The following is a 27,606-nucleotide window of genomic DNA, read 5'->3' as shown; positions in this document are numbered from 1 at the left end:
GGCGTGACAGTAGTGGTCGGGAGCGGGCAATAGATCAGATGCACTGTTTCGGCTCTATCGGGGGGGTTCATGTTGACGGTAGTGGTAGGGAAGCAATGATAACCGCCAGTTGTAGCTCAAAATATAAGTTGAGAACAAGTAACCATGAATGAAAATTAGATCAATGGTCAGTGGGAGTTAAAGTTTTAAAGGAACTTTTATGGTCCAGTACAATGGTGAAACAGCGTTCGTGGAATTGATGTTTTGATTTTTTTGGTACAAGAGGTTTTTGATCGTGTTAAATCTATTTTTACTATTAAAAAATATTCAAACTCTCTTATGAAGATCGTGTTAAATCTATTTTTACTACTAAAAAATATTCAAACTCTCTTATGAACTGATTTTTCAAAAAAATAAAAGACGAGATTCCAATTAAATAAAAAATAACTGTGAGGCCGTACACAATGCCGTTTTAAAAACAAATTAGTATGTGAAAGTGAATTGATATTAACTAGCATTTGCACCTTATGTTGCAAAGGAAACGCCGTAAGGCATAGAGTGGGGAAGAACATCATAAAGTGGGGAAGAATAGAGACATGTATAGAGTGGGGAAGAATAGCATAGAGTGGGGAAGAATAGGGACATGTGAATGGACATTGTTGAAAGCAAGGGTGGATGATAATGAGTTACAATTGCAATAGTAGTTATGTGTATTTTGAAAATGAATATTTTGTAAATAATAATAGGTTGTGGAAGAATTTATAAAAAGTAAGCCATCAACTACACAATTGATATCTACAGAAATAGAAGGCTAGAAAACAAGAATTTTAATTTATAAGATACAATTTACATGGTCGATCAACATGTAGAAACCCCTTGTGTCATCGCTCTGTCCAAGTGGGGAATAATAATATGACAGTGGAATCACTATTGTGAATATGCATAGACATAATACTATGGCATGCTTATAGATCATTGTTGGCTGAATGAATTGCAATTGGCTTTCAAGCTGCTGGTTCACCATAAGTTGGATCTACAAAATATTAGTTGGATCTAAAGAACAAATAAAGCTCGGATAAAAGGTCCAAATTTATGAAATTATTAGTTTCTTCCTTCCCCACCTTTCCATTGTTGTTATTATTATTATAATACTAATAATATTATTATTATCATTACCAGATAACTCCCTGGATGCCATCAAACATTTAATATTAATTTTATTAGAACAAATCAAGGTACGGATAGAAAGCTAAAATTTCTGAAATTATTAGTTTCTTCCTCCCCTCTTTTTCGCTCTTAGCACTATGACACTTCCTTTCACATCCTACAGTGGATTGAACTTGCAAGAAAATTCGAGGTGAACCCTATACCTTTGCCTCTTCTGTTCATTTTTGTACAGAAGGAGGTATATACATCTTCAGTTCATATTTCTAGCCATTATCAACACCTAATACATGCTTTTGTATACAGGGAATTAAATTTTCATCATGTTTGAACTCAACTATTTGCCTTCTGAGGCTGGCTAAAATGGTTGTTGGGCTGAGGGCCTCCACTGCAAATATTTTTGTTGACAATGGCCGTTACAGAGAGTTTATTTGCAAGCATTTTCAAGTGGCTTCTGTGGATGAAGAAAGTGCAGCATTAGTTCTAGTAAGTTGATCATTCTATACAAGAAATTCTCATCTGAAGCCCTGAGTAGGCTATGAGTGAGACTTTTTGCCTCTACATAAGAGTTCATTAGATAATGTGTTCTACAAACCCCTCTCACATACTCAAATGCATGACTGCCCTATTCAAGAAGCCAGTTATTCCAAGAAGCAATGAAAATCAGCTATACAATTTACCAATTACAACAACAACCAACCAACAAAAAAAAAATGTACTCAGCAGACTAAGGAAACAAACTGGTCAAATAATAATCCTCAAAAGGGCCAATATACTAGGACTCTCCATTCAACTAGGTATTACCACCTATATTTTATCTTGATTTAAGTATATTTCCAGTAACAATTCACCAAACTGTAGTCAGCCTATGTGATGAAACAATATCACCAAAAGTTCAAACTATGCATGTTACCAATAAAACTGTTGGCTAAACCTATAAACAATCTTAATCATCCACTTCTACCAGCCTTCTTAGTATTAGGCTTTTAACAACATGTGTGTGATTAAGTTGTTTCTCATCTTTTATCAGCTACCACGTTTGACAAAAAAGAATTACAAATTTCCTACCTCCACTATCTAACAGATCTGCTAATTTCTGAATCATTCAAAACTTGAACAGGGCCAATATATTGAAATGACACCATGAGAGCCTCAGAGCTTATGCCTCCATTTATAAGCTATCTTAACTAAGCCATTTCTTTTGGTAATCCAAATAACAAAAAAACCATTCCATTTCTTGCCTTTTAAAACAGATATTTTCATCCAACAACTTCTTGGGCATTTTATGGCCAATTTTCGAAGTACTGCATTTGCATTTTTGCTCACCTTGCTTGGGCTATATTTAGTAACCATCACAGTTAATGTAAGTTTTAACTCTATGTCCTAGTCATCTTACCTACCTATACCTACATATGATTAATGCATTCACACTGTTTTGACACACATGAAGGGAATTGAAGTGTTGATAGGTGTTGTAGTTCCTGACATCAGACGGATTGGATTAGTAGCATCTATTGTTTTGCTTGCCTTCATGATCACAAAAGGCTTTTACATTCAGGTATATGTTTATGTTTACTTTGGAACAAGTTCTTTCAGTCTGGGCTTATAATATTTGTGTTGTTTCAAACTTACCAACAAACAATGTCATGGTCTTGTAATCAACAACAACATACATGTTTCCAGAGGACAAGCGTCAAAAAATTCCATACAAACTGCATGAGTGCAACTGTCAGGTTCTTAGGTTCTTGGTTGAAATAGGATCGTTAAATTACGTTTGTATATGCTGATGGCGAGGATTTCTGAACAATCACATTGACAAAAGAGAAACGTAAATGTGGGTTGAAGTAGGATAACTTCATAAGAATCTGTCTAACTTAACTTCAAACAATTGATTCTACCAATATAATATGACCTAGGATGTTGGGACTGTTGAGCTCTTATTGTTGATACATTTCACAACCTTGTCAGAATGTCTTATCTGGTGGAGCAAAGAGCAAGTGCAATATGCATGGCGCAATATACCATTATATTGTTATTACCATTATATTTTTTCTGGGAGGTCTGGAAATGGAGAAATAAAATCATCTTCAACAACCACCAGATTTCTGAACTGCGGGTTTTGGAAAACATCAAACTGGCCCGGCCCACACTACTGGTTCATATCTGCATACCGGGCCGAAGGTTTCTTCTTGCAAATCCACCCCTACAGTGGTTTTCCCGGCTGCCTATTTTGATGGAGCATCGCAAAGACATATTTGCGGATGTGGTTTCTGGATTGCCTTCTAGCTGGATCAGGGATTCTGGATACATTGGGGTGCTGGCCATGGCACGAACACTTAAGCTGAAGTAATGTCACTCTAAGGTTTACTTTGGTTCACAAAATTTTTGAACATCCCAATATTACACATATATGAGGACTTGGACGGGCACATATCTATCAAACCACTATTCAAGGCTGGCTCTTCCAAGTACAACAACTTTGGACTTATTATCTGGGTTCATCTATTGCATACATAGGAAGAGAGCATAACCATTTTACACTCTTCAAGGTTGGCTCTTCCAAGTACAACAACTTTGGACTTATTATCCGGGTTCATCTATTGAACACATAGAAAGAGAGCATAACCATTTTAGAGGCAGACTCTCGAAAAAAGGACTTCATGCTGAAGTGAACGTATGGCACATTGAGATTAAGATGGAAGGGCAAATTCTAGACGCCGGGGTGATGACTTTCTCTGAATAGAACTATTTCTTTGCAGGAATTCTCATATGTACAAGATGAACTTTGCCGGGATACAACATGCTGGACATCCTATCAACCCATTTTGTGTTTTTGATTTGTACATATTACTTTTCCTATGCTTGGTTTGTTGATTCACTTGTCATCATTATGCCTGCACAATACTGGTTATGATAGTCTATACTTCTGGATTTGCCAGAATAGTTTTGACTGGTACAGAAAGATGATATTTGATGTATTTTATTACATCTATATGTTGATCTCATATCATGTGTTTGTAAAATTTCTTTTTGATGAATATATCACTTTTTCCATACTGAAAAATAAAATTAGAGACAACCTTGTATGAAGCAACTTGGTCTTATGTAATTTGTTCAGCTTAATTTGACGGTGCACGTGCTTTTTGTAAATTAACAGCTTGTCTATGGCAAATGTGAAGTACATTGAAAACCTGTGAGTTTGTCAATTTGCAAAGAGTTAAAAGTATATCCTTTACTGAATCGTGATAATAATTAATTTCTTGGTATATGTATTACAAACTGATTCATAATGGTGTTGGATTGTAAGCAAGGGTAGTCCCTACAGATTTGATGGGAGATCGAGAAGACTATACAAATAGTTAACCCAGAAGATCTCACGCAAGGTTACATATTGGAAAAAAGATATATCCTATCTAGCTAGACTACAACGGATCTGTGACTGCTGCATTTATGGACGGTTCTCTGAGAGGCAGAAGCACATCCATCACTGCATTCGTCAAAGAAGCAAAGCCATTACTGTATTCATCAAATAATATGTTTAGACCAAAAATATCAAATAATATGTTTAGACCAAAAATGAGAACGGATCAATGGAGAAGTATGAACTTAAGCCAAGATTTTCTGAAAAAATCATATAGAAATTTTAGGGTCGATAAGTTTCGAATCTCTATCGAGGTTCATTATAGGACATGGTGGAGATTTATTATATGATGGTGATAAACCTTGATAAAGGTTCGAAACGCGTCACCCTAAAATTTTCCATGTGATTTCAAATTTTGACAAATCAGAAATCAGAAATATGAACTTATTTGTTCAGTAAAATTACATTACACATAAATCTTGTCGCATTAAGCAAGATATTTTAATTATCTACAGAGACAGGAACTAACTGCCTCGCAGTTATCCACCTTGTTCATTTTGGTTAAGATTACAAATCTGTGAAGGTTGTATTCGGCGAGCAGGGAACACTGTGGCCACTGGACCACGATTGTGATTATTAAATGTTGTTATATTTACTACTCACTTTCTTCACTGAAGCTTTCTCCCAAGTTTTCTTCACTAAAACTTTCTCCCAGTCGTTGGCGTAGCTGCTCGAATACTCCCACACTACATTGTAGTTTGGGACATCCAGACACATCAAGCTTCACCAACGATCTCAAATGCTCAACTTTGGGCAGCACCTGTAAATTGGAACACGGACGCAGCTGAAGAATTTGGAAGCCCTTTAGATCCCCAACTGAGTCTGGGAGCATTTGCAGAGCATGGCACCCTTCCAGGTCAAGACTTTGGAAAACCGCCAACTTCCCAACCGAGTCTGGCAGCATCCGTAGAGCGCGGCACTCGCCCAGGACAAGACTTCGAAGGCCCGCCAGATTCCCAACTGAGTCTGGGAGAATTTGCAGAGCACGACACCTACTAAACATGGCCATTGAATTTCAGCCCTTGACCATTACAGACAAACCATCCACATTTTTTCAAATATCAATGAAAACCATGGCACGGTAGAAAATCCAGAAATTCAAATTGCAGATCTGTTTTATATATTAATATGAATATGAAAATCTTGGAGCCCTAAATCAAACCCAGATACATGAACCATACACTGAAAGTGGCAAATATATTAAAAACAGGCAAGGGCATCATATATATTCCCATGATTGAAAATTAAAAATTTCTCAAATAGAAGTACTGTAAAAGCCACCAAGCTAAACTTTACCTTCTGAGCATCTTTGAAAAGTTTCCTGATAAACAAAATCAAAAGTGTATCAATTTCAGATCTCTCACATGTTTATGCAGTTTCTTCTCACAACCCTCACCTAATCATAGAGTACAAATTCCAGCAGCTGTGTGGGAATCCAATTGCTCAAGACATGCATAGAATGAACAATGTCCAAAGTATTTTCAAAGAATAGCAGCGTCTGTGTTATAGTGATATACATGACGAAAGTTCCTATTCCTCCCTCATTCTCACGGCGAAAGTTCTTATTCCTCCTCCGATGTCCAACCCAATTCGAATTGTCTTCTTCTTCAGATTCAATACCTCGTCGACAGAGTAATCCATGGAGCCACCGCCATTTACCCACCTGGTTTTCTCCCAGCCTTGAAGATCGAAGCAGTCTTTGCAGTCATCGAAGCCCTTATGGTATTTTCTGTGAATGAGGCAGGAGTAATTCTTGCAAGAATATACAGTCCAGACGACACTGTAAAATCAGGGGGGCTTTTCGCATGCTCTCAGGAAGTTGCAACTTCTTCCTTAAGCTCAGCCGTGAGCCCAGAGATGTCAAGTGAAAGGTGAAACGTTTTTTCAAGGTTTTTAATATTTTAAAACATTTTTTATTTATTAAATCAGACAGCTAATCAGACGGTTGATTTTTGTTCAATCGTCTAACAAAAAATCTAACCGCTACGATTACGATAGAAAGGCATTTGGGGGAGTTCACTTCAGACGGAAACGGCTTACGGCGTAAATATGGATACAGGAAGTATACGAAGTTTTGCATACATACACAGAGCGCCCCTGTGACTCCGCAGCTTGATCGAATTCAACCACAACAGATAAAGCACGCAACTGATAACAAATTAAGAATACACTACACAGGAATCATAGAAGTAACACAGATTGCTCTGCAATATTTTCATTCATACACAAATTCCTCTCGCTCGACTGTCTTTTATTAAATCAAAACACAAATAAATACATTGTGGAGATCATTCCAGCTCCACGAGAGCAGGACCATAAGATCTAATTTAGCACAATCAAACTAACTCAGTATAAAATATGTTTTATATCCTGCTTTCTACAGTATAATGAAGACAGCGGTGACCTTCCTAAAGTAAAGCAAAAGAAAAATATTTACTGAAGCATCCTCTGAAAGTTAATGTTAATTACTTGAATCACCAAGTGAAAGACATCATGAGACCATTCCATAACGTAATGCCTTATCTCTATTAACATATGAGATACACACCTCGAACTAGATAATCCTTACTACAATGCCGCTCATAAGGCCAGTTCATGCACTCCTACAGAAGTGCTTTCTCCGATGAGAGGCCAGCACTCTCTCCAATACCAAAAAGAGAGTGCTAAAAGGATCAATTAAATGATGAAATGCACAGCCACATGAGACCTGCATACTCTACATACCCCACACCATAACAATATAAATGCAGCGATGGTAAATTCTGGAATAAAACAAGATATTTCCGCAAACTATTCCTGCTACTTTATCTGACCAGGCAAATAAGTGTAGAATCACAGATACATGGAAAGCACATTGCTTCTATGCAGATGTGATGTGTAAACAGTGATATACCATTTTCTGGATCTTATGCAAGAGATTTGCGATTCAAAAATGACTAGTTTTTTCTCACATATGAGATCCAAAATGCACACCTGATATCCCAATTGGCGTAGCAGAAACAAAACAGAATTAATGACAAGATGTTAAGAGGCCTGCACCTGATGTCCCAATTGAAGTAGGAGAAACAGAACTGACTTAATGACAAGATGCTAAGAGGCCTGCACTTTGCAATCTACAATACCAAAAATATATTTGCAGTTGAATGATGGAATGCATCAACAAATGAGGCCTGCGTGCTGTAGATAGACCATGCCATAAAGATACATAAGCAGCAAGATTAAATTGTAGAAGGAACCACAAGATATTTCTAGATATTCTCTGTGACTTTATCTGACCAGGCCAACAAGTGCAGTTAAGTGACAACCACATTGCTTCTATGTGGATGTGATGTCAAAAAGTTGTACAAACATTGTAGTCTATGTCAACTATCATTGATGCTAAAGAAAAGCATTTTTGAAGCTTGCAAGAAGATACTTATGCCATCCAAAGAACCCATAACTGATATAAAATCAGAACCAGAAGAATACTTGGTAAAATATGTACATTGTGCTGAATAGCTTTCCTAGATTGGTCATAATCTTCTATTCATTGATGCTAAAAGAAAAGTCGTTCTGAAGTTTGCCGTAAAAGGCACTAATGATACAACTGTTTTGAAATCAGAACCACCAGAATACCAAGTAAAAGATGCACATTCTTCATTGAGAACCTTTCCTACTTTAGTCATCATCTTCTACAAAATCTGAATCACTGATCTCAACTTCATCTTCATCACTGCTCTCACTCAAGGCATACTGCACAGGAGCTCGAGTCGCTCTCTGTGGCCTGCTTCGCCCAACTGGCTTTGGAGCTTCGTTGACTTCTTCAGGACTATTGGACGAAGATCCAGCAGAGCCATTTGCACTAGGAGGACTTGTATCACTCTCCTGCATCAGCTTTGACATTACTGATCCACTTTTCTTGTTGAAAGGAGATGGTCTCATTTTTCTCACTTTTTTCTCAGGGGATTTCTTGTAAGGTGATGGTTGTACAGCATCAACAGCAGCATCAACAGAAGTAGGCTTTAGCATTTCATCAATCAGCTTTTGTCCCTAGGTTGGCCTTTTGGGTCCTCTCTTTCTAGGTACAGGGGCAGTAGTTGTAGAATTAGACTTGTTAGGGTTTGTTTTCGAGGGTTTGGAGGCCTTAGCAACAGCACGCTTCTTTGACCCCTTCCTAGGAATGGCTTCCTCATAATCAGTGTCGTCATCTTCATCAATTCCAAAATCAGAATCACCATCACTGGCAATAGTGGCCTTCTTTGTTCTCCCATTGGCAGCCTTCCCTTTTGCACCAGCCTTCCTTGGTTGTTTCTCTCCCTCTTCATTTTCTTCTTCTTCTGGAATGGTTTCCATTGTACCATCTTCATCTGACATCTCAACGTAGACAGGGGCAGCCTTTTTTGCCAGTCTAGTGGTCTCTTTCTGGTTTGGTTTAAAATCTTCAGTTGGTGAATTTTGTTTGCTTCCCTGATCCTCAACAACTGCAAATTGAAAAAAATACAAGTACTCAGATTACAAAATGCAAATTTATATTAGAAGAGACTGAAGTGGCCAAATAACAAAAGTTTTATATTCATGCATTGTATTTTTTTATAGGAGACTGTTTGGTTCTCCCACAATTTATGGACATCATTGTACTCAATAGTCCCTTTGACCTACTTTGTGGTCATTAGTTGGACATAGATATAATTATGTCATCTTATCTCATCTCTTGAGTAAATATCAATTGCTGCAGAAAAAATATGATGAGGAACCTGATTGATCTGTTGATAAGCCATTGTTATAAGATGCCAACCGATCCTGCAGGCTGGTATCTAATTCATCGTCCTCATCGCTTTCCACTTCCTGAAAAGATCCAATTCACATCATCCATGTTAAACAACAACATAAATTGGATCCTACGGAAATAAATAGAAAGCAACTTAAACAAACCATTTGTTTTTTCGCAGCCCCTTTCTTGCCGCCTCCACACTTGGGTTTCGCAATTTTTGCAGATAGATGCCAGGCATACGTCAAAGCTTTTACAACCACAGGGATGACATTTATAACAGTGAATTTCAATCGCAGTTGATTAAAAACAGCATTACCATTCTGTGCATTAGTTGTAGTAAGAGAGGCAGTCGATGTCTGATTGTTGGTGGTTGATTGAGAATCAGTTTTTTCAGCAGTTACAGTTTTTTTGGTATTTTTTTCTCTGGTTTTTGCCTACTTGTCTGAAGATTCTGGCAGAATCATTTCCCATGTTGCTCAATTCATATTCATCATCCTTGGGCTCCTGTAGTTCTTCAGCCTACAAAAATTACAGACAAGTGAGAAACCAAATATACCAAAAGCCATAAGAGTGGATGAAGCAACTCGTTTATCAGACAGGATGAATCACACAAATCTCGATCTACCAAAGGTGTCAAAAGATGAGGAACATACATCCAACTCCTTTGTAAAGGCATCCAAGTCTTTCCACCATAGAGATTTGGGTGTTGCCTTTTTAAGCTCCTCAACGTCATCCTCAAGCTTGTCTCGTTCAGCACATAATTGCTGCACCTTTTCTAAAGTCAATGTTCCTATTGCCAAGGATAGAAGATACTCATAATCTCCAGCACGAACACCCTTTACTGTCTCAATGTTGTCTTCAGGAGACTCTTCAGCATCTTCTATTGCCCCAGCAATAGCTGCCTCAACAGGTTTTCCCTTCTTGGGGAATGGGGTGAAGCCTTCGTTCTTCAATTCAAGCAGCAACTCTGCACGTTTCTTGTTGCTCACTATGATTTCTCCATTTACAACCCCCAGTATGAATCTAACTTTATTGTCCAATTTCAGCAAATCAAGCTGAAGGTTGTCCAATTGGACTTTCTGGATTCACAATTTCAATTCAATGTTAAAAGCGTTCATTCCAAAATTTTGTTGTTCATTATATGAAACAAAAACACAATTTGTTGGGCTTTCAAAATTTCAATCCATGGCATCTTTTGACGAGGCATTGCCAAAACAAGTTCTTGGAGACAAAGTAAGACAAAGAGGGCAGGCACAGAAATGGCAGAAAACAAATGTGTTGGTAATGCTAAGCCAGAAAGAAGGCTCTGGCTAAAGAGGATAGCACAGAAAAACCCTACCTTTCTCTTTTCATAGAATTCCAGTCGGATATGATAGAAGTCCTCCAGAACTGCAAGTTTATGAGGTAATCCCATTTAGAACTGTTCTTCAACTCATGCATTTAAATACAAGATTGAAGCCTACCAGACAACCAAATAATGATGAATTTAAGGAATGTACCTTGCTCAGGGGTCTCATATTTATGAATGATTCCCTTTGAGTCAAAAAGATGCATGTTACTTGTATTGACTGTAGTAGTCAGTGTGAATTTCTTTAAAAGACCCTCTTGAAGTGCAATCTTCATATTCTCTTCAGAAAGTGACACCTCAAAATGGACCCTGGTATCAGTATTGTATTCCTTGTAGTCCTGGAAGACAAATATTTTCATTAAAAATCATTTCACGATATTTAAAAATTCTTACGTGTAACCTATTTGTATGAATGACAGCAACCCACCCTTATGAATGGATCTTTAATCTTATCATTCCCAGTCATCAACGCTTCCAAAAATTCCTTGTAATCCTGAGTCCACTTGCGAACGGGCAACTCTGTAATTCTCAGTGTGGTCTCATTAATTTCTTCTATGATGCCACTAATCGTGTAACTCACACAATTATCCTTTACAGCTGTTTGTTCAATTGTACCCTGAACACACCCAAGATTAAGAGTGAAAACAACGGTTGAATCAAATTTGTAAAATATTCTGCAAATCTCTATATTGAATAATGGACAGAATATTACCTTAAAACCCTTGTACCAAGGTGTCATTGGCTGCAAGGGTTCATCATTAAGCATGCGCTTTATATTTGCGGCAATATCCCTTGGGTTGTAGTTAGGTACAAAGGAACTCCAACCAGTTCCAATTCCTTCACTTCCATTCACAAGGACCATCAGAATAATTGGCACATATCTAAGCCACATACAGAAAACCAATGAAAACCCATGCTTGCAATAAAACATATATATAACACAAATTCCTGGTGTACAAGACTCCCCAGGGTTATACGAAATTTCTGAATCCCACAATTCGCCATCCTTCTGTACCTGCCTATCAACTTATACACAATTTTGAATACAACAATTTATCACTCTTCTATACCGAACTACTTACCACGTTGGCTCAATTTTCTGGCCATCTTCATTCAAGTAATCCAAGAGTACATCATCGTCTTTTGGGAACAAGAAGCGTGTTATTGGTGACAGGCATGTGAAAACATATCGAGCGCTTGCATGGTCTTTTCCACCGTCATAAACGACCCACATAGGCAGGAGGTTTCATTTAGATGTAAGAATAAATAGCAGTGGTAAAGATCATTAAGATTCAAAAGCAACTACCTCCCTGAATTTCTCACCTGGGCTCTGGTACCAAATTGTCCAAGCGGGGCAAGAAGGTTAATGTTGTTACTTCCAACAAAATCTTGTGCCATTCCAATAATTGTGCTAGCAAGACTCTGCTCAACGTGATGGTAAGCAGAATGCTCTGAGACATAACCCGAGAATTGAGCCACCTGTTTAAGGAAACAACATTATTATTGTAAATTCCAAGAGTCCGATAAGCACTGCCGATAAGGGAGTAAATAATTTCATGGTAAGATGAGACAACCTTTGCTTGCGTAACAAAATTTCTCTTGAAAGAACAAAACAATATTTTTCTTTGCCCTGGTTTCAAACCATCAACCATGGATGGGATGGATCTTTGCAAATCAGCCATGGAAAATAGGATCAGTTCCTTGTTTACAAAGTCGTTGTACTTGGTAAGCTTGTCAGTCTGGTCCAAATATGTCCCCGGCTGCCATTAGATTCATTAATGTTAGAATTGTGAGCAAATTAGCAGTCTTCCATTCAACAACATTTACTCATTATGGAAACTAATTTCATTACCTCAAAAATGTCTTAGCCAGTTCTTTCTGGCCTCTATTTTCTTCTTGCTGAAGGCTAATTCAATTGCATCTCCATCGTCATCGTTAATCCACATGAAGTCTTTTTTATGTTTTTGCAAATTTTTAAAATATTCTTTCCCCTCTTTAGAAGTACTTGTACCGAGACCCTGCATAATTTCAGGAATGAATGGCAAAACAAAAAATAGCTGACCCTAGTAAAAATAGAGCTCGGACTACAAAATATACAAAGAAAACAAATTCCAGGGCTTTCGGCCCATTTACAGATAAATCAAAATCCACACTACATTTTCGGAACTATTCAAAGAAAAAACATGAGACCTTGAAGCTTTACCTTTCTGTGCTTATCGTTGAGCTCCTTCGTGACGGAGGCCTTGTCGTTTGACACCATTTTCAGCGCAGAATGTGGAAGAATATATTATTTACACAATAAACCGGAGTAACAGAGGAAGAAATATCGGTATGTGGAATGGCGATTGGCACTCCGCGCTCTTCATTACCCGGACCGCATCGCCTCAGTGACATTTTTGATCGACGGTTCTGGTGTTTGTAATCGTCTAACATCTCATCGTACGGTGTCAGAGGAGGACACATAGGCAAAATGGGGGATGGATCTCAGAGGGAAACGCCTTACGGCGTAATGAAAATAGATGGAAATTAATCGTGTTAGAGATGTAATACATGTCTAAGTGGTTTTAATGCATGTCGATTGTTTAATCACTCTTCTCATTTCAGAGAGCTCAAAGACCCCGCCGCACAAATATTAATTCATTTGTTGTAGTATTAAAGCTATTGTTATTTCTTGTCAGTCAAACTATTGTTGTATTATTAAGCATTTGATCGTACTGCAAGTATTCTTCGTAATTCTTTTGCAGCGTGTACGACAGATTCTAAGTCTGGTTATTCTCCGGTTCTTAATCCCCCTTTGTTAGAACTGTATTTTCCTTCTGTTGGCCGAATTTGTGAGAGCCGGTTTTCAGTGCATCCATTACTGTGGCAGATTACTGTTTTGATAGCGAAAGAGCATTCAAGGCGTAGAAGGATCAGAGTCCCTAGAGACCTGCAAGGAGAATTCATATCGGTGAAGGGCCAGAGGAAGGAGCATCCAAATTGCCCACTGAAGCATTGGTGATATTGACATTTAGCTTTAGCTCAGGAGAACGATAGGAGGGAAAGCAACATATTCCTGCTGCTTTATTAGTTGGATAGGCTGGATCACACTGCTCAGCGCTGACGAAATGACGCCCTTTCTGTCACTTAGTTCCTACGGCTCTGCAAGGAGTGTCTGTATTATGGATGAACCATTCAATGTGGATAGACAGGTCCCACGACGGAACTATTCAAAGTAGTTCAATGGTCATGCAATGGATTGGATGGTTAAAGTAGTTTGTGGAAAAATTTAAAACCTTAAATTTGACAGTGTAAACATTTAAGTCACTGTTATAAATTTTAACGAGTGATTTAGAAAGAGACTAATTTAGACAATCTGTTTACTTATAACACTTATTTCTAGTCACTATTCTTCAGTGGATCGGTTAGAAATGAGATTATTAATCCGATTATTTCATCCAATGGTCCAAAATAAAATACATCCACATTTATAATATTTTCCAAATAAGATACATTATCATAAATTCGAAATTCCAAATTCTGCTAAAATACATTCACATTTATAATATTTTCCAAATAAAACACATTATCATAAATCCTAAAATCTTCTTTTGAGAACTTTTTAATAAAAAAATTATTAAATAGAGAGTTTAACATTTTCCAAATAAAATATATTATTATAATTTAAAATTCTACCTTCGTGATGAAAAAATTGTTAAACAAATAGTACAACATTTTCCAAATAAGATACATTATTATAATTTAAAATTCTACCTTTAATAACTCCTAAATATTAAACAAATAATTTAACATTTTCCATGGACACACTACCCTAATTTGAATTTCTACCTTGATAACTTCGAGATGAAAAAATTCTGCTGCTGAATTTCTACCCTAACGGGCTCTCTTTCAGCCGCAGAAATTTTTCATCTCGAAGTTATCAAGGTAGAAATTCAAATTAGGGTAATGTGTCTTTGGAAAATGTTAGATTATTTGTTTAATATTTAGGAGTTATTAAAGGTAGAATTTTAAATTATAATGATGTATTTTATTTGGAAAATGTTACAACATTTGTTTAACAATTTTTCATCTCGAAGGTAGAATTTTAAATTATAATAATGTATTTTATTTAGAAAATATTAAATTTTTTATTTAATAATTTTTTTATTAAGAAGTTCTTAAAAGCAGAATTTAGAATTTATGATAGTGTGTCTTATTTAGAAAATATTATAAATGTGAATGTATTTTATTTTGGAATACTCTTTCTTCACAGTATTTTTTTATTTAACTAAAGAAATGAAACATTATTTCACTGTTGGCAATCCGACTATTTCATCCCAGTGTCATAGAGTTAAACCAATGAGTTATCGCACTTATAAGATCCACTTTTCTAAATATAATTAAATATATAAAACATAATGCCAAAGACACGAATAGAGAAATAAGCATCCTGAGCAAAATAAATTTGAAATTCCACTTCGCAATCTCGTCTAATGAAATCAATAGTCAAGCTCATTAACCGTCCAATCAAAGCACTCAAAATCCGTTGTTTTTTTGAATAAGCACAAATGCGTATTATTTTTTTGTTGGTCGAAGTCGTGTTTTCTTTTAAAATTTGGTTACGTTGAAAGTTTCAGTTTCATTATCTAATCGTCAGTGAAAGATTTTGTTTTATCAATCATGGATTTTAATTGTTTTAACTAATATAATTATTGGATACATATGGGATAAAATGAAGTTAGATTGTCATGGATCCCCATGGTAAAAAAAATTTGATAGGATAAATTAAGCTCCTAGGCACTATATTTAGGGGTATGTTTAACAATTTCATATTTGTTGATGTGTCACCTGAGTGACCGTGGCATATATCTTTTTATTGAGTACAGCTAACAAGCCGTTAATCTACACTTTCGCGTACCTTACCCTGATAGACTGTACGTAAGGCAGGTACAAGCCTGCACCTCCCACCCATATGGTTAACACGTAGCCCTATCTATAGCTAGCAGTACCGAAAGTCTATGCTGTCTATTATATGCATAAGAGTTTGGGTAGCGGTTTACATCACTCGCATTTACTTACTTGTACCCCCCGGCGCGTGGCGTGGGCAGCACCCAGCTGCCATCTCGGGATTCTCAAGACATCGACGGTTTGGGATGCGGCAAGTGATCCGACGGTCGCCATGTCTATTCACCGCTTTACTCCACCCTGGGCGCCGTTTGGAGGACTCATTTCCTCGCAGCAAGTTCTGGAATCCTGCTTCGCTCTCTGCCTGGGCGAAGGGCCCGACCCTTGATGGTGCAGGGTTTGAACAGAGCAGGTAATACAACCCCACTCTTCTCTGCATTCACAGACAGTTGTATAGTTTTTGTTTCGGTTTTACATACTCACCCACAGGCAGATATTATGGATTTAACAGGGTGTATGTTTTACTTCGCAGATATTCATGCCCAAGTATCAGGGTTGCAGGTGGCGTCGGCGGCGATATGGGCACTAATCCCTGCATCGCTTTCCGGGTATGATGAAGTTTTCATGTGCAAGCAGCATTGGGGTTATTTCCGTCTCTAGGTCTTACAGGTCACTAGGCCTGAACATAATTTATGTATGTGCCTGTCTTGAGTCCATAGTTCTAGTCTTAATTGATTATGAGGCTGGGATCCTCGAATTTGTTTATCTGAGCCTCCTTGGCTGGGTTTTATATGGGTGACCTGAGTTATCACCCAGGACTCGTTCTTTTGTCTTTTAAAGTTCTGCCTTCCGGAAGTACTGTGCTTACTTGCACTCTGTATATTTGCTTATCAGTCTCACGTCTGAACATGGAAATTTGTTTAGAAATCTGTATATATATATTACGGTTTCCATACATGGTTTCATTGCTCAGAGTTCCTAGATTTGTCTAGCTGTTAAAGGACCTTTCTTCCTAAATTAATGGCACCGAACAGTCCTTGCGCAAATGTATGGTTTTGTTCTGGTGAAATGTTTTTTAATATATATATGCATGTTTTATTTCTGGTTAATAGCTCGAATAGGTGTATATATATATATATATATATATATATATATCTGTGCATACTCCATCTCCGGCTTTGATTATCGCCTCATTTATATGTATAGTTAATACACTCTTTAATTTTTGCGCCCACCATGGATGTTTACATGTTTGTGCATATAGACTACTGGTTATTGGTCGCATTTGGCAGTTTGGTTTACGGTCCTGGCTGTATTCTAGATAATCCACCAGGTATTTTGTGGTCTTGACTCCGCTCGCTCACTTGAGGGTTTCCAAAGTAAATGTCTTTTCTTTTTACTCTGCCACATCTGTGACTAACCTTACGTTCATGCGACCAAGGTCGACTCGTCCCGTGGTTCGACCGGGACCAGCATTGCCCAGGTTTGGTTGTATGATACATCCACTAACCGGTGAGCCTCCTAAGTCTGGTATCAGGAGTCTCTCCGCGATGATACTATTATCGGTTCTCATTCCTCCTACAGAGGGTGCTACTGATTCCATACACCTTTCCGCTACCCGATTGCACAGATTGCCATTTGCGCGCGCATGCAAACTTCAATGTTTTACCATATCAGACCCTTGAATCCAATCAGTCTTATACATATGTATATTCCTAAAGGAAAATGATATCAAAGACTTAGCCCCCTACGACTCTATGTTCTCTGAGGGTGTTCCTTAGTCCTCGTTCGAGCTTGCATCCGAAGGGTTTATACAGGGCCAGAGTCAACAATTTCTTCTACTAGACTATCATACGCTTATGGGCAATCTGATTATAGTTGACTACTGTTTCGGTGTTGCAGTAACCCTAGCCATGTTTACCTTCGGGTCAGTTTCAGGATTTTCTAACCTGCTGTATAATCTTTGTTTAAGACAAATCATCATAATAATAATAGGAATTTTTAATTCTAAAACAAAACAGCGAATCAATGATATCTACCAGGAAAACACATCCTACGAGTATTTATATTTCAGTCCACACTCTATAGCAGAAACAGTAAGCTCTGGATGAATAATAATTTGTTGATTCTATCGAGTATGTCTACTTGTATGAATTACCTACAAGTATTTTCTCACTTACCTGCGCCGGTGTAACTTACAAATTGCTCCAGAAGCTGAGCCTTCACTGCTCTACTGCTTCCAAAATTCCACCCAACCTTGAGGTTTGTCCTTCCGGACCAAAACCTCCCCCCGAGCTCTCGCCGGGCCACTACCCTCAACAAGACACTGCACTTTCGTGCTGGCTATCTGGTCATCACCAGACTTAGCGTTTTTTTGTTTCTATGTGTCATCTTCCTTTTTGCCTGCCTGTCCCTACAATGTAGCCAACCACCCCTTCTTGCCCTCCCCTCCCAGGAAGGCAGTTAGGGTATTTTTGATACACACCGCAACGACCTTTTGGTAGTTGCCCATTTCAAGAAACCTTTCTTTAAAAAAAAAAAATAACATAGTAAATATTATTACTTCCAAACTGATAGTAACAGTCATTTCAGTTTACCATTTACTGTAGTAAAATAAAACATTTACATTTAACTTGGGGCATCACATCTTTCCCCCCTCAAATTAGACATCGTCCTGATGTCTTTCAGTCAGGAACAGCCCTGGATAAGCCCTTTTCATTAGTTCATCGTCTTCCCAAGTGGCCTCGTTAGGTCCAAAGTGCTGCCACTGCACTTTGATTTAGGTAATAACCCGCTTCCGTAGCATTACTTCTCTCCGGTCGAGGACGTTCAGCAGTTCGACCAAGACCTCTCTTTCCGGTTCGACCTGCAATATGCAACATCCCAAGTCAGTTTTTCCTTAAAAGAGAAGCATTAGGATTAGGCAATCGGTGGCCACTTCTTACCTGAATATCCTACCATTTAATTATATGTTTGGGGTCATAAACGTATTTCTTTAACAAGGAAACATGGAAAACGTTGTGGACCCGTATGTGACTGGGCAGAGCGAGCTGGTAAGCAACTGGCCCAACTCTTGCTAAGACCTGAAAGGGTCCACAAAATCGGGGTGCTAACTTGGCACACCCACTCCACTGTAGCGTGCTCCTCTTTGCTCGAATTCTCACATATACATGGTCCCCGACTTGATATTCCTTAAACCTTCTCTTTCGGTCTGCAAAACTTTTCTGTCTATCCTGGGCTGCCTTTAAGTTGACTCTCACTTCCTTAACCATATCTTCCATTTCCTTAAGCATGTCGGGTCCCAGCATTAATCGATCTTCTGGCCCACCCCAACTTGCGGGTGTACGACATTTCCGCCCATACAACACCTCAAATGGGCTCATCTGTAAGGATGTATGCTGGCTATTATTATATGCGAATTCGACTAGGTGTAGATAATCCTCCCACCTAGTTGGTTGTCGCATAACATAGGCTCGTAACATGTCTTCTACCACTTGGTTCACCCGTTCAGTTTGCCCATCAGTTTGAGGGTGATACACTGTGCTGAAATTCAGCTGAGTTCCTAATTCCCCGAACAATGTCCTCCAAAAAGCTGAAGTAAATTTCACATCTTGATCTAAGATTATGGTTTTAGGCAACCCATGTAGTTTAAATATATTCTGCATAAATATATGAGCAATTTGTACAGCTTTATAGGTTGATTGCACGGGTATAAAATGCGCCGATTTACTTAACTTTTCCACCACCACCATGATCGAATCGTTATTTTTCCTTGTTTTGGGCAAACCTGTTATGAAATCCATAGAGATAGTCTCCCATTTCCATTCTGGAATGGGTAATGGTTGTAATAATCCCACAGGGTGTTGATGCTCCGCCTTAATCTGCTGGAATTCTAAACAACGAGCCAGGTATTCAACTGCATCTCTTTTCATATTTGGCCAATAGTACTCCTTCCGTAGGGAACTAATCATTTTCTGATATCTTGGGTGACCGGCATAGTGGCTTTTATGAAACTCATCCAGCAGTAAGTTTTTAATGTTGTTTTGATTGGGTACATAGAGTCTTTTTTTGTAACACAACATTCTAGCATCATTTACTGAATAACTTGACTGGTAAACTGTTGTACCTACTGTTTTATTTGCTGATATACGAAGTCCTGTTCTTCTGCCTTTTTAATTGTTTCTTCAAGAGGACTTTTGCATTCACTACAGGAAATTTCGTATAAACACTGAATTTTCCGACTTAACGCATCCGCCACCCGATTCTCCTTCCCTTTCAAATGTTTGATCTCAAAATCAAAACTACTTAAAAAATCCACCCACCATGCTTGCCTGGCGTTTAAGGTGGGCTGGCTGAAATAGTTGGTTAAAATGTGATGATCTGTTAGGAGTAAAAATTTTCTGCCCATAAGGTAATGTCGCCACATTTTTAAGGCGTGAATAACGGCTGCCAATTCCAGGTCATAAGCAGAATACTTCTGCTCATGCTCCTTCAATTTCCTAGACTCGTAGGCGATCACCCTTCCTTCCTGCATCAGCACACCTCCTACTCCTTCTTTGCTTGCATCAGTGCACACCACATATTCCTTATTGGGGTCAGCTGTGGTCAGAACAGGAGCGGTGGTGAGTAGGTGTTTAAGATGCTCAAAACTTTTTTGACATTCTGAGGTCCACTGAAAAGCTCTCCCTTTTTCTGTAAGGAGGTGATAGGAAAGGCTACTTTTTAAAACCCTTCCACAAAACGTCAGCAGTACCCTGCTAATCCCATGAAAGAGCGAATGTCTGCTACATCCTTGGGTACAGGCCATTCCAAGATAGTCTTTATCTTCTCCGGGTCTACTGCAATTCCTTCTTTCGTGATTATATGCCCCAAATACTGTATTTCCTCCTTGAAGAAGTCACATTTACTAAATTTGGCATATAGTTGGTGTTCCTGGAGAGTTTGCAGCACTAGCCTAAGGTGCTCCCTATGTTCCTCCATCATACGAGAATATATTAGTATATCATCAATAAAGATCAGTACAAATCTGTCCAAATATTGATGGAATATGCTGTTCATTAGACACATAAAGGTTGTCGGGGCATTGGTTAATCCAAAGGGTAATACCACGAATTCATAATGCCCGTATCTGGTCCTAAAGGTAGTCTTGGCTATGTCTTCTTCCTTAATCCGAATTTGGTGATAACCAGGGCGCAGATCAATCTTGGAAAATATTGTTGCCCCCTTTACTTGATCGAACAGTTCGTCTATTCGGGGTAAGGGGTACTTGTTCTTGATGGTTAATTTATTTAATTGACGATAATCGATGCACATTCGAAAGGTGCCGTCCTTTTTCCTGACAAACAATACTGGGGCTCCCCATGGAGACACACTGGGACGAATGTAATTTTTATCTAGCAGTTCCTGTAACTGCATTTTTAATTCTGTCAGCTCAGGCGTACTCATCCGGTAGGGGGCTCGAGATACCGGTGCTGCCCCTAGTATTAATTCAATGGTAAAGTCTATATCCCTCTTAGGTGGCAGTCCGGGAACTTCTTCCGGAAAAACATCAGCAAATTCTTGTATTACAGGAATGTTGTCCAAAGTGGCTGTTTTGTCTTTTGAGTCAGCATAGCCCACCTGAATGGCATAAATCTGACACCCCTTCCTAATGCACTTAGCTAATTGAGAAGCAGTTATTGGGCGAACTTGCACAGGCCGTTTAATCCCTTGAATTTCTTGCCTTGCCCCCAGCTCATCCCTGTAGTAAATGGTCTTGGTTTTGCAGTTGACTAGGGACCAATGTTTCTCCAGCCAGTCCATACCAATAAGAATATCATAAGAGCCAAGGGGAAGTACATTCAGGTCCGCTCTTATTGACTGTCCTGCTATTTTTAAGGAGCAGTTATCAACCTTGGCCTGGACTCTTCGCTTTGCCCCTGTAGCCAATTGTACTAACCACGGGTTCCTAAACTTAACTGTTTGCAATTTACATTGCTCCACAATCTTAGGACTAATGTAACTTAATGTAGCTCCTAGATCAATTAAAACAGTGACAATAAGGTCTGAAAGTTTACCTTCAAATTCCACCATGCTTGGCTGGTACTCCGCTTGTCGGTCCTCCAGAGCCGCATTAATCTTTGGCAAACTACGTCCCACGTCACCGACTGTTGATGCTTCGTGAATCTGGGAAAGCTGTTCAACTCCTTTCCGTTGTGGGTAGTTTTTGACGTAATGAGGCCCATCGCAACCCCAGCACTACACTGGGGGTCTTACTGCCCCTTCGCTATCAAATTTTCCAGATGGTTCACTAATTCTTGATTCACCCATGGATTTTGTTCTGAGGGGGTTTTTCTGTGAAATTTTGCCGGCCTGCCCTTTTGCCAGACCCTTACTATTTCCACCATGGTTACCTTTATTATTTCCAGCAAATTTGTTGTTTCTCCTATCAGCCCACCTCTTTCCCGGAGCTTCTCCTTTCTGTTTATTTTGCTGGTAACAAATTTTGGCTTTGTGTATTACTTCATCCATTGTTTTTGGATTGTCAAACTCGATCCGTTCCCTCATATTCAAGGGCAGACTGCTAATAAATCTCTGTATTTTAGCCTTTTCCTCCTTGATATAGGGTACGTAACGAAGTAATGATGTAAACCGGGTAATAAATTCGTCCATGGTTTGCTGTCCCAAACGCAAATCATGGAACTCCCTTGCCTTTTCATCATAAAAGCGCTCCGTCAGGTACCTTTCTTTGAAATATTTCTGGAATCTGTCCCAAGTAACATTTTGCTCACTTACTCCTTTGACAATCTTAACTTCCTCCCACCATAAGGTGGCCTTCCCTTGCAGCTGGAAAATGGCTAACCGGGCCTTGAGGTTGTGGTCATACTCATACAGCTGGAAATATTTGTTCATGTTGATCAACCATGCCTCAACTGCTTCTTCTTGTTCTCTGTCAAAGTGTGGCGGTTTGATCTTATGGAATTCTCCTTGCAGTTCTATTCGTTGTCTCTTTGATGTCTGCTGCTCAGAAGCGTTGTCAGATCATTCTCCCCGCTCTTCATCCCTTTCTCCTGACTCCTCTAGCTCGGTGTGGTGGGTTTTCTCCTCCGACACACCTTGCTGTTCGGCACTAGGATTCAGCGGTTGTTGATTTTGTTTGTCTGACAGACTCTTTAAAATTCTTTCTTGCTCCATGGTTAATCTAGCATTGTCCTCCCGCAAACGGGCCATTTCATTTTTCAGTTCCTGTACTGTCTCCAATATTGCTAAATTTGTACTGCGGGTCTCCTCCCCAAGTTGTACCCATAATTCTGGGTTACCCCCAGGGTCTGTTGCAGGTCCTTGGCCTGCTACAAACCTGTGTGGAGCACTGCTCGCCCTTCTCATGTTAACTGTCCTCCGGGTCTCCTTGCTCTTAGGCTGAGAACAGAATCAAAATATTAACTGCTTCCTTTAAATGAATAACAAAATTTCAATTGCAAAACATATCAAAAGTATCATTATCTCTTTGTTTTCTAGAATTTATCCCAAAGGCCACAGCTGTTGGAACCTGGGCTCTGATACCAATTGTCATGGATCCCCATGGTAAAAAAAAATTTGATAGGATAAATTAAGCTCCTAGGCACTATATTTAGGGGTATGTTTAACAATTTCATATTTGTTGATGTGTCACCCGAGTGACCGTGGCATATACCTTTTTATTGCATACAGCTGACAGGCCGTCAATCTACACTTTCTCGTACCTTAACCTGATAGACTGTACTTAAGGTAGGTACAAGCCTGCACCTCCCACCCATATGGTTAACACGTAGCCCTATCTATAGCTAGCAGTACTGAAAGTCTATGGTATCTATTATATGCATAAGAGTTTGGGTGGCGTTTTACATAACTGGCATTTACTTGTACCCCCCGGTGCGTGGCGTGGGTAGCACCCAGCTGCCATCTCGGGATTCTCAGGACATCGACGGCTTGGGATGCAGTAAGTGATCCGACAGTCACCATGTCTATTCACCGCTTTACTCCACCCTCGGCGCCGTTTGGAGGACTCATTTCCTCGCAGCAAGTTCTGGAATCCTACTCTGCTCTCTGCCTGGGCGAAGGGCTCGAACCTTGATGGTGCAGGGTTTGAACAGAGCAGGTAATACAACCCCGCTCTTTTCTGCATTCGCAGACAGGTGTATAGTTTTTGTTTTGGTTTTACATACTCACCCACAGGCAGATATTATGGATTTAACAGGGTGTATGTTTTACTTCGCAGATATTCATGCCCAAGTATCAGGGTTGCAGGTGGCATCGGCGACGATATGGGCACTAATCCCTGCATCGCTTTCTGGGTATGATGAAGTTTTCATGTGCAAGCAGCATTGGGGTTATTTCCGTCTCTAGGTCCTACAGGTCACTGGGCCTGAACATAATTTATGTATGTCCCTGTCTTGAGTCCATAGTTCTGGTCTTAATTGATTATGAGGCTGTGATCCTCGAATTTGTTTATCTGAGCCTCCTTGACTAGGTTTTATATGGGTGACCTGAGTTATAACTCAGGACTCGTTCTTTTGTCTTTTAAAGTTCTGCCTTCCAGAAGTACTATGCTTACGTGCACTCTGTATATTTGCTTATCAGTCTCACGTCTGAACATGGACATTTGTTTAGAATTCTGTATATATATATTACGGTTTCCATACATGGTTTCATTGCTCAGAGTTCCTAGATTTGTCTGGTTTTTAAAGGACCTTTCTTCCTAAGTTAATGGCACTGAACAGTCCTTGCGCAGATGTATGGTTTCGTTCTGGTGAAATGTTTTTTAATATATATATGCATGTTTTCCTTTCTCGTTAATAGCTCGAATAGGTATATATATATATATATACTCTATCTCTGGCTTTGATTATCGCCTCATTTATATGTATAGTTAATACACTCTTTAATTTTTGCGCCCGCCATGGATGTTTACATGTTTGTGCGTATAGACTACTAGTTATTGGTCGCATTTGGCATTTTGGTTGACGGTCATGGCTATATTCTAGATAATCCACCAGGTATTTTGTGGTCTTGACTCCGCTCACTCACTTGAGGGTTTCCAAAGTAAATTTCTTTTCTTTTTACTCTGCCACATCTGTGACTAACCTTACGTCCATGTGACCAAGGTCGACCCGTCCCGTGGTTCGACCGGGACCAACATTGTCCAGGTTTGGTTGTACGATACATCCACTAACCGGTGAGCCTCCTAAGTCTGGTATGAGGAGTCTCTCGGCGATGATACTATTATCGGTTCTCGTTTCTCCTACAGAGGGTGCTACTGATTCCATACACCTTTCCACTACCCGATTGCACAGATTGCCATCTGCGCGCACATGCAAACTTCAATGTTTTACCATATCAAACCCTTGAATCCAATCAGTCTTATACATATGTATATTCCTAAAGGAAAATGATATCAAAGACTTAGCCCCCTACGGACTCTATTTTCTCTGAGGGTGTTCCTTAGTCCTCATTCGAGCTTGCATCCCAAGGGTTTATACAGGACCAGAGTTAACAATTTCTTCTACTAGACTATCATACGCTTATGGGTGATCCGATTATAGTTGACTACTGTTTCGGTGTTGCAGTAACCCTAGCCCTGTTTACCTTCGGGTGAGTTTCAGGATTTTCTAACCTGCTGTATAATCTTTGTTTAAGACAAATCATCATAATAATAACAGGAACTTTTAATTCTAAAACAAAACAGTGAATCAATGATATCTAACAGGAAAACACATCCTACGAGTATTTATATTTCAGTCCACACTCTATAGCAGAAGCAATAAGCTCTGGATGAACAGTAATTTGTTGATTCTATCCAGTATGTCAACTTGTATGAATTACCTACGAGTATTTACTCATTTACCTGCGTCAGTGTAACTTACAAATTGCTCCAGAAGTTGAGTCTTCACTGCTCTACTGCTTCCAAAATTCCACCCAACCTTGAGGTTTGTCCTTCCGGACCAAAACCTCCCCCCGAGCTCTCGTCGGGCCACTACCCTCAGCAAGACACTACATTTTCATGCTGGACTATCTGGTCATCACCGGACTTAGCCTTTTTTTGTTTCTGTGTGTCATCTTTCTTTTTGCCTGCCTGTCCCTACAGCGCAGCCAACCACCCCTTCTTGCCCTCCCCTCCCAGGAAGGCAGTTAGGGTATTTTTGATACACACCGCAACCACCTTTTGGTAGTTGCCCATTTCAAGAAACCTTTCTCTTTTAAAAAAAAAAAATAACACAGGAAATATTATTACGTCCAAATTGATAGTAACAGTCATTTCAGTTTACCATTTACTGTAGAAAAATAAAACATTTACATTTAACCTGGGGCATCACATAGATAGAAGTAAATATTGGAAAAAAAATTGAAGTTAGATAGAAGTTCAGTAAATTAAATTTTTAAATTAAATATTTAATTTAATTTTTTAATATTTAATTATAATTTAATACTATTGAATTTTATTGTATAAGGTTTTCTATTTCAATTTAAAGAGGATGAGAATTTTTTTTTTTTTTTTTTTTTTTTTTTTTTTTTTTTTTATAAGTAAAGGTTTAGATTGATTCTCAACGGAATATGCTTAGTCTTAATGTTTATCAACTGTTGTAGTGTATTAAAGAGTTTGGTAGGTTGCATTGACTTTTAATACATTTAAAAAATTATACTCATGTCACTTCTCTCCAGGCCCACCAATTTCCTAGTGATTTGAAATTATTCTAATTCTAATAAGTTTTTCCATGATAAGTTCCTCATTATTATAAGAAAATCAATGATTCATAAAGAAACGACTAACGACTAGTTAGCTGCGCTCTTCATCTATTTATTTCATTGCCTAGAGATGAACCGCATTCACTGGTTCGAAATGTGTCGACCAGATTATCTTCTATGTGATTTTTACCGAAAGATATTGTTATAATTAATATGGATCACAGAAATCTAAATTCATTCATCTATTCATTTCATTGCCTAGAGATGAACCACATTGGCTGGTTCGAAATGTGTCGACCAGATTATCTTCTATGTGATTTTTACCGAAAGATGTTATAATTAATATGGATCACAGAAGTTTAAATTCATTTTTTTCATGTCACTTCACTCCAGGCCCACCAATTTCCTAGTGATTTGAAATTATTCCAATTCTAATAAGTTTTTCCATGATAAGTTCCTCATTATTATAAGAAAATCAACGAGTGTGGTTCATAAAGAAACGACTAACGACTAGTTAGCTGCGCTCTTCATCTATTTATTTCATTGCCTAGAGATGAACCACATTGGCTGGTTCGAAATGCGTCCACCAGATTATCTTCTATGTGATTTTTACCAAAAGATGTTGTTATAATTAATATGGATCACAGAAGTCTAAATTCATTTTTTTTCTAAATATTATTTAAATAATAAAGTCAAATAAAATAACAATAAATATTAATATTATTTTACCATAAATTAGAAATTAATTTTAACTAAACTAAGAAATTTAATCTTTTAATTATAATCAAATTCGACTATGATCCATATTTTGATTTGAAAAGTTAAATAAAAATATATATGAATATATACAAAAATATAAATTATATATCAAATCTTAAATTAAACACCTAGATTACAAACTAACTTATGACTTCCTTCAAAATAATGAGAAACTTAATGTCCAATGCTGTATATATATATATAAACAAATTTCATGAAATGATGTTAGGGATAATTATTAAAATAAAGGGAAATTTATTCAAAAGTTAAATAAATAAGAAAACCAACTCAAATATAAATGTTTGAAATAAAGGAAGAATATAAATTAAGTTAAGATCCACATAAAATAAAAAAGAAATAAAAAGGAAAAGGAAATGAAAACATAAGAAACCAAAATTAAGGAGAAAACAAGGGACTCAATAAAATCCCAAGATCAATCACAAGAAAAAGTTGAGAAAAAAGGAGAAAAACTAAGAGAAAAGCGCAGGGATCCAACAACTACTAATTTTCTATCCTTCATCCCTATTTAGATTACTCGATCTCCTCTCAATTTCAATGGTTTCCCTAAATTTAGGATGTTTAGGAGACTAAGGTTATTAT

The 27,606-nt window shown here is 38.3% G+C and overlaps 2 protein-coding genes and 1 pseudogene across 3 annotated transcripts; 1 reads left to right on the top strand and 2 right to left on the bottom strand.

Moving 5' to 3' along the window:
* Window positions 1–8,094: 8,094 nt before the first annotated feature.
* Window positions 8,095–11,691, bottom strand: LOC149217470 (DNA topoisomerase 2-like; annotated as a pseudogene). The gene is made up of 9 exons (XR_016251271.1): window positions 11,375–11,691; window positions 11,090–11,278; window positions 10,814–11,000; window positions 10,654–10,703; window positions 9,968–10,393; window positions 9,631–9,833; window positions 9,476–9,561; window positions 9,298–9,388; window positions 8,095–9,024 (listed from the first exon to the last, which is right to left on the bottom strand). The product of XR_016251271.1 is annotated as a DNA topoisomerase 2-like (transcript).
* Window positions 11,428–13,157, bottom strand: LOC149217469 (DNA topoisomerase 2-like). The gene is made up of 6 exons (XM_089392999.1): window positions 12,866–13,157; window positions 12,515–12,680; window positions 12,237–12,422; window positions 11,986–12,141; window positions 11,745–11,868; window positions 11,428–11,499 (listed from the first exon to the last, which is right to left on the bottom strand). The coding sequence occupies exons 1-2, from the start codon at window positions 12,920–12,922 to the stop codon at window positions 12,516–12,518; spliced, it is 222 nt and encodes a 73-aa protein (XP_089249125.1). The 5' UTR covers window positions 12,923–13,157; the 3' UTR covers window positions 11,428–11,499; window positions 11,745–11,868; window positions 11,986–12,141; window positions 12,237–12,422; window position 12,515.
* A 2,502-nt stretch (window positions 13,158–15,659) lies between these two features.
* LOC149217468 (uncharacterized) lies at window positions 15,660–16,501 on the top strand. The gene is made up of 2 exons (XM_089390221.1): window positions 15,660–15,958; window positions 16,079–16,501. The coding sequence occupies exons 1-2, from the start codon at window positions 15,660–15,662 to the stop codon at window positions 16,158–16,160; spliced, it is 381 nt and encodes a 126-aa protein (XP_089246347.1). The 3' UTR covers window positions 16,161–16,501.
* The last annotated feature ends 11,105 nt before the right edge of the window (window positions 16,502–27,606 follow it).

Source organism: Pinus tabuliformis, chromosome 1_1 (genome assembly GCF_031772625.1).
Source record: "Pinus tabuliformis cultivar Carrire ecotype Pingquan chromosome 1_1, CPIR1, whole genome shotgun sequence".
Taxonomy (NCBI): domain Eukaryota; kingdom Viridiplantae; phylum Streptophyta; class Pinopsida; order Pinales; family Pinaceae; genus Pinus; species Pinus tabuliformis.
Note: the sequence above shows the minus strand (reverse complement) of the source record. Positions and strands in the feature narration are given on the sequence as shown.

Coding starts and splice junctions, on each gene's coding strand:
- LOC149217468 (XM_089390221.1), top strand. CDS start 15,660: ATGCTGTCTATTATATGCATAAGAGTTTGGGTAGCGGTTTACATCACT. Junction 15,959..16,078: donor GCAGGGTTTGAACAGAGCAG/GTAATACAACCC, acceptor TTTACTTCGCAG/ATATTCATGCCCAAGTATCA.
- LOC149217469 (XM_089392999.1), bottom strand. CDS start 12,922: ATGGTGTCAAACGACAAGGCCTCCGTCACGAAGGAGCTCAACGATAAG. Junction 12,681..12,865: donor TCAACGATAAGCACAGAAAG/GTAAAGCTTCAA, acceptor GAAATTATGCAG/GGTCTCGGTACAAGTACTTC.